The sequence below is a fragment of the Nansenia antarctica genome (assembly GCF_963989245.1).
Source record: "Nansenia antarctica genome assembly, chromosome: 20".
Classification (NCBI taxonomy): Eukaryota; Metazoa; Chordata; class Actinopteri; order Argentiniformes; family Microstomatidae; genus Nansenia; species Nansenia antarctica.
Genome location: NC_137693.1, coordinates 17,713,891 through 17,728,365, shown reverse-complemented (window position 1 = coordinate 17,728,365; position 14,475 = coordinate 17,713,891). Strand labels below are relative to the sequence as shown.

The following is a 14,475-nucleotide window of genomic DNA, read 5'->3' as shown; positions in this document are numbered from 1 at the left end:
TTTTTGTCTGTGTTTTTCTTATGATTGGCCCTCCATCACAGTTTTGACAGTGAGTGACAAAGGCATAAGCCCGAGGGTGAGGGTTTGCTGGACTATGCTGCAGCTGTCCAGTCATACAGGTTTATGTAAGTACATGTACATCACCTCTTCTACTACTACTCCTATGCATTGATCTCCATCTGTCAGGTATACTGTACATGCCATTTGTTTATCTGCCATTTGATTACAGCATAAACTCAGACATCACCATTTTTGCTATTTTATCATTACTAATAGATCTACAACTCATATACATTTAAAGTGATGTTTAATTCATTTGTCTTCCAAAGGTAATTCCAAAACCATATGGACATCATATCATTATATATATGTTACGTATTATATGTTATGTATGTGGGAAAACTAGGGTTAGGGTTTGGTGCTAGGATGCTAGGGTTAGAGTTAGGGTTAGGGTTAGGGTTAGGGTTAGGGTTAGACATGCCAGCATGTACCAAGTCACCCTAGCACCTAACCCTAACCCTAGTTTTCCCACATGTACCGTAACATATATTGTTGAATATTCAAAAGGTAAAAGGATGAAGAGGACCCTGACAGCAGCATGTAGCTGTCTGAAGCCAAGCTGTGGTTCCTACAAGTAGATATTCAAAATGTGGCCCCAGAATCATAACCATCAACACTGTCATACGACCCAACATTATTGAAGCAAATATTATTGTAAGGCTCATGATAAAAACATAATTTTATCTCATAGATTGGGATCAGTTTTTGCATCCATAGCTGGAGAGAGGTTTTTTTCCCTCAGTTATTACTGCTTTATTATTGTTTACATTCCAGATGGCCCTTTACAGTGTGTACATGGTAAACAAAAACAACAACAAAAACATCTGTTGTTTTAAATTATTATTATTAAAGAAAAAATATTAGCCTGATCTTTTTAATGTGTTCAGTATTGGGAGTCGATACTACATGTGTCCTCCAAGTCCTTGTGTTTCCTCCTTCTCCTGGCACCCCCCCCCCCCCCCCCCCCCTCCTCCTTCAGTCTCACCTGTACAGGAAGTAAACGTCGTCACCTGAATCTGCCTAGAAAAGATTAGTTAGGCGAAGTGAGCATCGCAATTAATGAGCTTTTTGACAGCACATTTGATAGAGTACAGAATTCGTGTTTTGTGTGTAAATTCATCATATCCCATTCCAAGGGAGTACTTTGATCACAGGAGGTTACCTGCGAGACACCTGTCCTGCCGTCACCGTCCCGCCGGGGACAATGGGCCACCAGAAACACTGACACAGGTTGATCGAAACCAATGAAGCGACAGTAAAGAGGACAGAGGACAGAGGACAGAGGACAGTAGGACACTTTACACAAGTTAGTTTGGGGCCGATTGTCAACTCTGTACCACCATGGATGTGTTGGACTCTGGAATGAAGTTCAGCCCAAAGTCGCAGGTATGTTTCTGATCGCGTTGCTTTACGAGGCTTTATGCATAGAGCCGACACGATCACTATGACACAAGACCTTATGATTCTCGTTTGATGTTGCTCTTATTTTCAATGAATCTCAAACGATGTATGTATTTATATGCTTAAATGCAAAATACTCAAACCACCAACATATTTCGCCTACATTGTTTACCAACAGGGGTCTGGCCAGACCCCAATACTGAACAAATTAAAAAGATCAGGCTAATATTTTTTCTTTAATAATAATAATTTAAAACAACAGATGTTTTTGTTGTTGTTTTTGTTGACCATGTACACACTGTAAAGGGCCATCTGGAATGTAAACAATAAATAATAATAATAATAAAGCAGTAATTAACTGAGGGATGTGTCTGGAAAAACCTCTCTCCAACTATGGATGCAAAAACTGATCCCAATCTATGAGATAAAATTATGTTTTTAATCATGTTTTGAAGCTATAGGCTATAGTGTTTCCAAATACATTGTTTACAAACAACAGAGTAAAGCAAGCCTATATTTTAGCGTCTGATAGGGTACGATAACTGGCCAGTGAGACATTTATAAGTTATATTGTTCAAGAATCAATGGCTGTATGTCATTCATTTCAGTAAAACAAATGTATATACCAGTACCAAATTGCATCTTTAATAGTTTATCAGATAAAATCAGTGTTGGTGAAAGGTGCCCAAAATGGTGTCCAAGATTTTCATGTGCCCCAAATCTTTAAAATCACTTTTAAGTTGATGACACAAGCAGTGCCATGACAAGTTGTGCATGCCAAATGTAATGTGTAATACTTAGACGATATAATACTCTAATACTTAGACTAACTTAATCTTTTTTCATAACATTTGTTTTATGAAAAACATTTTCTGATCATTTTCTGTCAAATTAACGCTTGACACCAAATAAAATAGTTTGGAGTTGATGGACATTTTTGGGAGAGTCAGGAAACATTGGAAGCTTAGAAATGTATAATTTTGTTTACACCCTAAAAGTACTATCAGAGGATGTTAACATAATATCAAATCATTAATTCAAAAGCTTCTCACTGATACTCTGATGCACTGTATACTACTGTGCTGTGACTGATGAGGTCAAATTAAATCAAAACATTTTCAAGTATTTCTTTTACAACACTGCAATGAATGTAACATTGAATCTAACCTGTTTCTGAGGTTAACCCTCTACTACACAACTGAACTGTTCTGGTCCCAGACACACCTGTCCAGTGTGTCTGGGATGTCAGATGTGTATGCCATTTCTGTTATCATTTGCCATCCCTTCCCATGATTTTTCTTTTGCTGCAGGCTCACATTTAGAGACAGAAAATACGTTGAAATGTTAGCAAACGGAACCGTTCCGAATGCTATCCTTATCTTTCCACACCAAAATGTAACAGAGTAGATTTCATTTAGAATAATCCACTAAACACAAATCCACAACTGCAAATGACACCATCTCTTCGCACATGAACCTACAACTGTTCCCTCTCTGTTACGTAACAGCGTTACTCAGTGTTATGATAGCGCTGAGTCATACACAAACATTAGAAAAGAGAAACTTGCTCCTGCTCCTCCCTTTACAATGGAATCTGTCTCCTCCCTCAGCACAGGAATGTCATGTTCAAGTTGGGTTGAACCCTCACAGAGGGTTGGTTCTCTCAGAACGAGCCTGTAAACTGATGGGTTCATTCAGGATGGGTGTGGACTTTCTGAACATTGACTGTTGAAGGAGACAGGATCCAACTTGCACTGGTTGAAGTCCAGTTGGTTCAGTCTTATATTTATGACTGCCTGCAGTTTGATACCGTGAGCGCTGTCAGAGCTGATATGGTTCAACCTAATTAAACTGGTTCAACCTAATATGTATTACAAATACTTGCCGCGACCCATTTTCTTTTGAGCGGTTGAACACACCCTAAGGCAAGCTGCCATGCAAGGCGCCGGCCCGCTCACTGGGAGCAATTTGGGGTTCAGTGTCTTGCCCAAGGACACTTCGACATGTGGCCAGCCGGGGCTCGAACCGCCGATCTGCCAACCTTGCGATCATTAGACGGCAGCTCTACCTCCTGCGCCACAGCCGCCCCATTTTAACCACCTTGCTATTTGATGAATGCACAGTATCTCTAGTCTAAAAGTCTACCTTTAAATCAGTCTTTCTTCTGTGATAGTCAGAGTTGCCAGATCTAACCATGAGGTAACAATATGTTCTCGTATAATAATACATATAATAATATAATTAGTATTTATATTGTATAGTAATATAATAATAATCCATGTGTTGTGGGGTTCAGGACAGCGACTGGGACACAGCCGAGCAGTTCCTGCCAGCGTCAGACTCTAAGGAGATGGAGAAGAGGAAAGTCGGTAAGAAGCTGGGCCTGGGGGTCGGCCTGGTGGTCCTGGCAGCCGCCATCGCTCTCACTACAGGACTGCTAGTCTGGCACTTTCACTGTGAGTACAGCACATACATACTGTACATACATACATACTGTACATACATACTCACATACATGCTGTACATACATACATACATACATACATACATACTGTACATACATACATACATACTGTACATACATACATACATACACATACATACATACATACATACATACACACATACATACATACATACATACATACATACTGTACATACATACATACATACATACATACTGTACATACATACATACACACATACATACATACATACATACTGTACATACGCACATACATACATACATACATACTGTACATACATACATACACATACATACATACATACATACTGTACATACGCACATACATACATACATACATACATACTGTACATACATACATACATACATACTGTACATACATACATATTATACTCAGTCTAGTGCTCACTCCTCTTTCTCCTCATGTTGCAGTGCGTAGAGATATGAGAGTCAGGAAAATGTACATCGGCTCAATGAGTATCGCCGACCAAAGATTTACACAAGCTTATGAGAATCCCCAGAGCAAAGAGTTCAAAGATCTGGCCAAGCAAGTGACCCAGCAGGTAAGAGAGAGTGCTCTTCACCTTTATGAATCTAGTACACTATAGCCACAAGTTGACAATTCCTTAGATAAAGGATTATTACAGTTTATGTCTACTGTTTTGTTTACTGTAACTATACTGTTTACGATACCCTCCTTTTAAAAAAAATAATGTATTTAACCTTTATTTATACAGGTAAAAACACATTGAGCCCCAAGGGCTCATTTTCAAGTGTGACCTGTTCACAGGCATACAACAACAACAACATCCACCACAATACAATACAAAACCTGGCCTACATAGTCTAAAAGTAAACTAAAACTACACAGTCTAAAACTAAAACTAGTCTAAAACAGTCTAAGATAATCTAAAACTAAACTAAAACTGCAAAACCTAAAACTAGACAGCTAAAGAGCTAGGGACAGGGAGGGGTCAGCAATGGGCAAAAGGGAGGGTCAACTCAATTGCAAGAACAAATCATAGACTCGCACTGTATGTCTCTCAGCAAGAGCTTGAAACTGGAAAGAGGGATCAGCTGAGACAGTTTCAGACTCTGCTGTAAAGAATTTACATTCAGCTCTGGTTCTGGAGGCCACAGTATTCAGTGTTGTCACATTGTCTTTCAGTTGAAAATGCTCTACTCTAAAACGACAGCACTGTCGAAGTATTTTGAGGGATCCACAGTGCAAGCCTTCAGGTAGTATTCCCCTTCATACCAACTTCTTCTTCTTCATCATCTTCTTCTTCTTCTTCTTCTTCTTCACTTTGACATTTGTAGAGATGGTTGTTGATGTTTATCAAGAAATGATGACACACAACTTGAAGTCTCTAGTTGTACTCTAGTCTGAATGTATGTACGTGGTGTCTGTCCATTGCAGTGAAGGCAGCGGGGGAGGTGAGGACAGTGTGGTGGCCTATTACATGTCTGAGTTTGATGTGCCGATACGTCTGGAGTCGACAGTGGATGAAGCTATTGGCTCTATGGAGCCGGTGGCGGGTCACCAGGGGCGGATGGGCTTCAGGTCGAGCTCTCCAACGCTTCACATCAACAATGTGATGTCTGGAGGTACAGTATGAGGCGGACTCTATTCTGGGAGTTGGAATGTGACTTGGTACTGTACTGAACCTACCTACTATACCCGCCACTGCCTTTGGAATAGTTCCTTCCACACTCTATTACATTTTGTTTACAGTTTCTATTTCTCGGGTCAAAGACAATGATGCTTAAGTTTAAGTGCCACACGTTTAAGTCTGTAACTCCTGCTGTAGATGAAAGTTTCCATATTGAAACCCGCAGGGAAACTTTGGAAATTACCAGAAAGTTTCCCAAACGTACAGAAATATCGCAACCCTAAGTGCATTCTAGCTATATGTAGGACATACTGTACATGGCTGATCAAACCAGATTCATGCTTTTCTCTGCTACTTTCTCTTACTGTCTGCGTCTCAATTTCAGCTCTAGATGCACGTATGACAACATTCAAAGGTGAGAACCATCATTTATTTATGCTTTATCTTTGGAGGTCTTAGGTCCATACGGTATTTGGCTAAGCTTTTTTTGTATCTGTTTGTCTGTAATGTCTGTTTGTCTGTATGTCTGTAATCTGTATGTCCATCTGTCAGCTCGCTATTCACATTCCAATCACACCCGCAACGGTACGACGGGCACCATCCAGTCACCTGGCTTCCCTGATTCTCCGTACCCGCCAAGCACGTACTCGGAGTGGAGACTACGGGCTGACCCAGGCTACAGGGTCAAACTGGATTTTGTCGCCTTCAACCTGGAGGACGACTGTGAGAATGACTTCGTTAAAGTGTATGACTCTCTGGTACCCATTGAGAAGCGTGTCATGGCAGAGTAAGTGAGACTCCCCTTGGACATTTTCTCAGTACTTATAATGCATCAGAACATAGCAGTTCAGTGAATATAGCAACAAGCATAATCCAAATGTTTCTAAGGAAAACGTCCTCATAGACACTTCATCATATGAGTTCAATCCAAGTGCAGTTGTTTGGATCAGTGAAAACCTGTCACACTGGAACTTCCCTGGACAAGCTTTTGAAAAATAATTTAAAAAGTAAACGGGTTATCAAGCCTATCCTGTGTAGATATTTCTTTTTGGTACTTTTGATTTCCAAGAACATTCTAGTCTTACGATCGGTTTGGCACAAAGGCTTCAAATTCCGCAGAGAAACCTTGATCCACATAAGACATGTCAGACTTGAATTCCACCACCATCTTTGCAAAGGCTTTGCTGGTGACCACAGAGCTGTAGGACCTGTTCTATTGTAAAGTGCTTTGAGTTGCATTTCATGTACGAAAGGCGCTATATAAACAAAGCTTTACTTACTTACTTACTCTTTCTCTCCCTGTTTAGGAAATGTGGATATTACATCCCAAATGAGCCACTTTCCTTCATCTCCTCTGGGAACGTGATGTTGTTAACGCTGGTCACCAACGAGAAGAATAACTTCCCTGGGTTCAGGGCCACATACTCTCAGATCCCTCTCAGGAGCACAGGTATGACAGACTACTGTAGACCGTAGGTGTGGTAGTGCATCACCTGCCATGTCCCCCAGTAGCTGTGATAACCAACATCTGATTATTGTATTGTGTAGATTGTGGTGGTAAATTATCCGGACTTAAAGGAACCTTCACATCTCCAAGCTTTCCCTCCCATTACCCTCCTCTCACCACGTGTGTCTGGAACATTGAGGTAAACATATTGAGTTTCATTCACATTTCTACCCTCCATCCTCCACATGCAGTATGTCCCTGGCCTTTCTTTTGAGAAGTGTTTTCAGGATATATATATATTAAAAAATGTTTAAGTTATTTTTTCTGGGTGGGGCAGTCCCACTCATATTTTTTATTTTATTGACAGATATAGTAGATATTTAGACAGGAAGGATGGGTGAGAGAGAAAGAAGGGATGACATGCAGGATATGTCCCTGGCCAGAATCGAACCGGGGACTCTGCGGTTACATGGTCAACGCTTAACCCGCTAAGCGCCCAATTTCAGGATATTTTTGTATTAAGCTCCAACCCTGTTCTCTTTCAGGTCCCAAAAGGGAAGTTTGTCAAGGTACAGTTCAACAGTTTGTCCATGTCTGAGCCTGGCCAGAAGAAGGATATGTGTCCTAAGGACTATGTAGAGGTCAACAACAAAAAGTGAGTCTTCATATGATGCTCTTACTGTCGTAGTCCTAAAACTGCAACAATACTTACTTGATAGTTAATTAGATTAACTGATTAAACTTCTGAAGCTATTGGTGATTGATTGATACTATTGTATGAGATAGCACCTAATCGTCAGTGATTGTACTGCAATGTGCATATATTTGCATGCAAATGCAATACTGTACCATTCTAATGTTATGTGATGTTTTGTGCAATTTGAAATCATTCTCGGTTTGCAAATGTCCCCTTCGGACAGTCCTGTGACCTTTTGCCCTTCTGTGTTGCAGGATATGTGGAGACAGGTCCTACAGCTCTGTGGTCACCAGCAAAGCCAACAAGATGGTGGTGAAATTCAAGTCTGACATGTCTTATGTGGATCAAGGTTTCTCTGCGGAATTTGAAGCCTTTGTGCCAACCGATCGTAAGACTAGAATGTTCTCGTAAATCAAAAGTACCAAAAACTAATATCTACAGGATAGGCTCGATAACCCGTTTACTTTTTTATTTTTCAAAAGCTTGTCCAGGGAAGTTCCAGTGTGACAACATCGTCTGTATACCCAATAATCTGAAATGTGACGGGTGGAATGATTGTGGAGACAGCAGCGATGAGAACAACTGTAGTGAGTACAGGCCTACTAGAATGTTCTATGTTCTAAGTCTATTCCTCTTGAGTGATTCAGTCTGAGTGTGCTTCTGATTTATACAGTCAGTTTGTAATCCAATAGGCAAATATGCCAATGCAAGAGAATACCTCCTTATGATCACACTTCAGAATGTTCTGGATGCATATGTCATCTTAGCTGATGTTTTGTCTCTGTGCAGAGTGTGAAGCGTCTCAGCTCAGATGTAAAAACGGTCTGTGTAAACCCAAACTCTGGCAGTGTGACGGTGTGGATGACTGTGGGGACTCCACAGATGAAGAACACTGTGGTAAGTCTGAATCCATCAGTGGGGTGATGGGCTGACACTTCAGATTAGATTATCATGATACCACTGAGTGTTTTCTTTTAGTTATTTTTTTCTGAGTGGGGCAGTCCCACTCATATTTTTCATTTTTATTGAGAGATACAGTGAAGATTTAGACAGGAAGGATGGGTGACATGCAGGATATGTCCCCGGCCGGAATCGAACCGGGGACCCTGCGGTTACATGGTCAACGCTTAACCCGCTACGCCACCTAAGCACCCCACACTGAGTGTTTTCTAATGTCGGCCTCTCTCTGTAGGAGGTTGTAAACCAGGAGAATTTGCCTGCCGGAACGGTGGTTGTGTCTCAGAGAAACTGAAGTGTAACGGACGTGTGGACTGTACTGACGGCTCAGATGAGTCAGAGTGCAAGAAATGTAAGTATGTTTAATAATAATAACAATAATAATATCTTAGATTTATATAGCGCCTTTCTCAGACCCAAGGACGCCTGAATACTGTTTTTTAAACTTGTTTTCTTAGATGAGTTAAAGTAGAATACAATAAGGAAATGTTGACGTTACAACACATCCAGTACATCTGGGGAGAACACTATGGTACTTTGTATTTAACAAGGTTTACCACCACGCATTGTGTGTGTATTATTGTGTGTGTATTATTGTGTGTGTATTATTGTGTGTGTATTATTTTCCATCAGAATATTCACAGTATTCATGTACTATTGAAATCTCTGCTTGTGTGACTGACCCCTGACCTCTGACCCCTGACCTCTCCTATATCCAGCTCTCGTCCTGCAGTGTTCAGAGTTTACCTACAAGTGTAAGAGCGGCCGGTGCATCACCAGGCTGAACCCAGAGTGTGACGGGGAGGAGGACTGTGAGGACGGGTCAGACGAGGCCGACTGTCGTAAGCTGACCTCTCTATGACCTTTAACCTCTCTATGACCTATCATCTAGCCCTGTACTGAATCAGTAATATGCAGATAATAATGGGTGTCCCTCTGTGTGTGTGTCTGTGTCTGTGTCTGTGTCTGTGTCTGTGTCTCTGTCTCTGTGTCTGCGTCTGCGTCTGTGTGTCTGCGTCTGCGTCTGCGTCTGCGTCTGTGTCTGTGTCTCTGTCTCTGTCTGTGTCTGCGTCTGCGTCTGCGTGTGCGTCTGCGTGTGCGCGTGCGCGTGTGCGTGTGCGTGTGTGTGTGCAGAGTGTGGAACACGCCCCTACAGAAGCTCTCGTATCGTGGGCGGCCAGTCCTCTAGCGAGGGCGAGTGGCCCTGGCAGGTCAGCCTGCACATCCGGGGGTCGGGCCACGTGTGCGGAGCCTCCGTCATCAACAACCGCTGGCTGGTCACGGCTGCCCACTGCGTCCAGGACGACAGCAAAGTCAAGTATGTTCGACGACACGATGTCGCTCTTTCACCCCTTGCTACACATTTGACACACCGTTGCACCTTTCAGCCAGGTTCTCTGATAGTTCTACTCACCAATCACTCAAAGTACTATCGATGTAGTCTCTGTATCCATGTAGTCTCTACTGTTTTGTCAGGGTTCCCACGGGTCCTTGAAATCTTTTAAAGTTTGTGAATTTGAGGGAAAAAAATCAAGGCCTTAAATGTTTTTGAAAATAGACATGGGTCATTGAAAGTGCTTGAATTCCCCCCCCCTCTCTCTCTCTCTCTCTCTCTCTCTAAAAAAACTATATATTTTTTTTAAAAATGTAATTATAGTAGATAAGTCTCTGTATTGCTTAACTTTTACAATATACAGAATATATTGTTTTGCTGTGCTGTGGCAGAGAAGGCAAGAGACCATCTAGTTTTCACACATTCAAGACACTCTTTTTAATTGTTGTCTGTGAGCGGATAGTTCCTATTATATCAATTCTCATCTACATCTGTCTCAAACTATGCCGTGTTGGGTCCTTGAATTTGAGGGAATTGAGTCTTGAAAGTCGTTGAAAGGTGCTGGAATCTGATGTTTCAGAAGGTGTGGGAACCCTGAGTTGTGTGCAGCTGTGATGAACCTTTGTGGTCTGGGGGACAATGAAGGATCCTGACCTCTGACCTCTGAGTGTGTTCAAACAGGTACTCTCGAGCTGACCAATGGGAGGCCTACCTTGGGCTTCATGTTCAGACTCAGACAAACAAGTGGACGGTGAAGAGGAACCTCAGACAGATCGTTCCTCATCCTGACTACGACGCCGTCACCTACGACAACGACATCGCGCTCATGGAGTTGGACAGCCCTGTCGCCCTCAACCAGAACATCTGGCCCATCTGCCTGCCCACCGCCACACACGACTTCTCCGCTGGCAAGGTCGTGTGGATCACTGGCTGGGGGGCCACCAGAGAGGGAGGTGAGTTGAATTCGACGTTTGGCTTTAGCATTTATGACGCGGTCTGGTGAAAAGGGCCGCATGTCAGCAATTGTCAAGTCGTGCAAATGAGAAAAAAGCGTCTTTTTCTTTTTCTTTTGTGTGTTTTTTCCGTTTTTTTGGCATATTACAAAAGTTGAAGTATTGAAGAGCCCACTCAATATAACAAACAACAAGTTTAGGATCACAAAATGATATAAAACTACACTAATAATGTGTAGTTTTGTGTAACTAACACACTTACTTACTTACTAACACACTTACTTACTTACTAACACACTTACTTACTTAGTAACACACTTACTTACTTAGTAACACACTTACTTACTTAGTAACACACTTACTTACTTAGTAACACACCTCCAGTGTTCCCGTCTGACTGCTGTTGATCCTGCGTGTTTAATGTGCCCAGGTACCGCAGCGTCCATCTTGCAGAAGGCAGAGGTTCGCATCATTAACAACACAGTGTGCAACAACCTTATGGAAGGACAGATCACTTCCCGCATGTTATGTGCGGGTGTACTGAAAGGAGGAGTGGATGCCTGTCAGGTAACCTATAGCCACTTAGCGTCAATTTCTTGTACGGTTATCAACTTTTGAATGTCTGTGCTGTATTGTCACGCTGTCTCCTCTATCTGTGTCTGCCAGGGAGACTCTGGAGGTCCGCTGACCTCCACAGGTACCAGCGGACGCAACTTCCTGGCTGGAGTGGTGAGCTGGGGGGACGGCTGTGGCCGCAGGAACAAACCTGGCATCTACACCCGGGTCACCAAGTACCGCGGCTGGATAAAGGAGAGGACGGGGCTGTAGCAGACTGGGCTGTAGCAGGCTGGGCTGTAGCAGAGTGGGGACAGAGGGACAGACGGGACAGAGCTGGAGGTGGAGGCGTCACGGGGAAGATGCTTGAACAACATTAAAGCCCTCAGGTGTTTGGAAACCGAAGTGAACATGCAACATCTGAATATGATGTTTAATCATGAAGCTCCTTTTTGTGTTTTTTGTTCATTTGAGGCTGCTTTGTTTTTCACTTGCACTATACTGCTTTACGTAAGCATACGTTTAGTGACTTTTAATATGTGGATATGTAGGCATATTCAATTAAAACAGGTGAGCTGGGTTCCTGAGGTAATTGTAAAACCAAAAGAAGACTCTCCCAGTATTCCATTTTACTGCTTGATAAAAGTAGAGCACACTTGGTGTCAGATGTCTGCCATGTTTACTTCCTTAAAGAGCTCAAACCAACCCTGTATCATTAGTTAAAGAGTCATATAATTTGTACAATGTCCACGTTGGCACATATTTACATTTCTCAGACTCTAATTGGAAAGAGTCTGATTGAAAAGTACGTACGAACGTCTTCAACGATAAAGGAACATTCTTCACGTAGCCTACTATGTTCAGGGAATCTAAAATTATTTTATTATATATGTATGTATTCATATCATTTTATACGTTTTACTGTTGTAAAACTGAGAAGACTGAGTTGTTTGTCTTCTCACAGATATTGTGTCAATTTAATAATCAATGTCAATTTAACAAAAAAAAGTGCATTTGTGTGTACAGTATATACTATGGTACTAGTTCTGCAGAGCAGTCTTTTACCCTGTTTGAACTGTTTGTCTCTATGTAAGCATAAACCTGGAGTGGCCATGAATGTTTATAGATTATTTTTATGTTAAAGGTTCTCCCCCCCATTGTCTCCCACCTCTCCCCTATCTTATGTGTCTATTAAGCCCTTCTGGTGCTTTGTTGTTGTTATTATTATTATTATTATTGTTGCTATTATTATTTAGCTTAGGACATGTGTATATTTGCATAATCTTGCTTTTTCTATATGTAGGTATAGAGTAGTTTGAAATCTACTCTACTAAATATTTTGTATTTTAAGTCTGTATGAGATGTATGTTTTTACACAGTGGTGTATGAGTCAACTTGGCTTAGTTATAATAAGAATTCACACATGGGTTGCTCAAACTTAAATCTTAACAAAATTAAATCTTTTAATGAATGTCTTTTAACGGAGGTCTATTGTTTATTATCAGGGTCTTCTCAGGTTGATGAATTGTGTTTTGTGATCTAAAGAATGAGCTTGGCAGTTCCACACTGTGCCTTACCCCTCTAACTATGTGTCAATGATATTAAATGAAATGATTTTGTATGGGCAGTGTCTGACTTGTATTATTTGCCTAGCCTGACAGACTAACAGCGACACCATTGTACAGCGGTAATTATGATGTGTACCAAGAGAAATCCAATGTAGCCTTTGATCAATGTGTTCACTCTTTACCTTTTGCACTACTGCTGTTTACAATACTACCTTTTCACATAATGTATTATTGCACATTGCACATACCTCTTTTATACATCTGTACATTAGATAGATAGACTTTATTTGTCATTGCTACAGTACAGGTACCAAACAACGAAATTTAGGAGGGGAGGCTCCCCTGGTGTTTAGGAAAGGAAAAAGAAACACATTTTAGAAAAAGCATAGATGCATAAAAACACAAGAAGGTAAGGAGCTGGTTTACATCAATAGAGGCTATGTACACAATCCACTGTACTATACTGCACAGATAGTCAACTAGGGTTGTCATATTTCACAAGAAAGTATTTTTTCACATTATTTTAAAGTGTCACAGTTTGCAGGCTTGAAAATGTACATGTTTGTGCCTCAGCACTAGCTGCCATACAATCCGTCCGGACTGTCCTGGGCCCAGAACTTAGGCCTTTTCTGTGTTCAGGGCCTTGACGGCCCTGTGGTAGAAGCTGTCCTTCAGTCTGTTTGTCTTAGCGGCCGGGGTCCTGTACCTCCTGTTCGAGGGCAGCTTGACAAAGTGTTCGTGCCCAGGGTGGGTCGGGTCCTTGGAGATCTTGGAGGCCCTCCTGAGACAGCGTGTTTTGTACAGCTCCTCCAGAGAGGGGAGGGGGGTGCCGGTGATCTTCTGTGCTGTTCTCACGACTCTCTGTAGATCGCTTCTCTTCGCTGCCGTGCAGCTGTGGAACCAGTTGGCTATATGTATGTTGCTACCTTAACTGTACAGCTCATAACTGTATATACCTCTAAAGTACCGTACATGCCATACTGTACCTATCACTATCATTTTCATGTTTTATAATGTTCTTATCTCACACTTCTGGTTAGATGCTAAACTGCATTTCGTTGTCTGGTACTCTGCAATGACAATAAAGTTGAATCTAATCTAATCTTATCTGAAGGCTAGAATATGTTTCCATAAGTCAAAGTGAAAGTGAAAGTCAGCTTTATTGACAATCCAATATATGTACAGACATACAGAGTTTCCCTCTCATCCACAGTGCATAGCAAACAAAAACAATAAATAACAATATAATACGACAAGATTAAAAAATAACTATATACAGTACAGGCCAAAAGTTTGGACACACCTTCTCATTCAATGCGTTTCCTTTATTTTCATGACTATTTACATTGTAGATTCTCACTGAAGGCATCAAAACTATGAATGAACACATGTGGAATGATGTACTT

The 14,475-nt window shown here is 41.5% G+C and overlaps 1 protein-coding gene across 1 annotated transcript; it reads left to right on the top strand.

Moving 5' to 3' along the window:
* Positions 1-1,401: 1,401 nt before the first annotated feature.
* Positions 1,402-11,774, top strand: LOC308174397 (suppressor of tumorigenicity 14 protein-like; the record flags this gene model as incomplete). Its single annotated transcript, XM_080549476.1, has 17 exons — positions 1,402-1,446; positions 3,758-3,917; positions 4,379-4,509; positions 5,115-5,185; positions 5,367-5,554; positions 6,112-6,346; positions 6,867-7,009; positions 7,108-7,205; positions 7,552-7,661; positions 7,958-8,091; positions 8,493-8,600; positions 8,896-9,012; positions 9,380-9,502; positions 9,795-9,978; positions 10,675-10,946; positions 11,377-11,513; positions 11,613-11,774. The coding sequence occupies 17 exons, from the start codon at positions 1,402-1,404 to the stop codon at positions 11,772-11,774; spliced, it is 2,418 nt and encodes an 805-aa protein (XP_080405602.1).
* Positions 11,775-14,475: the final 2,701 nt, after the last annotated feature.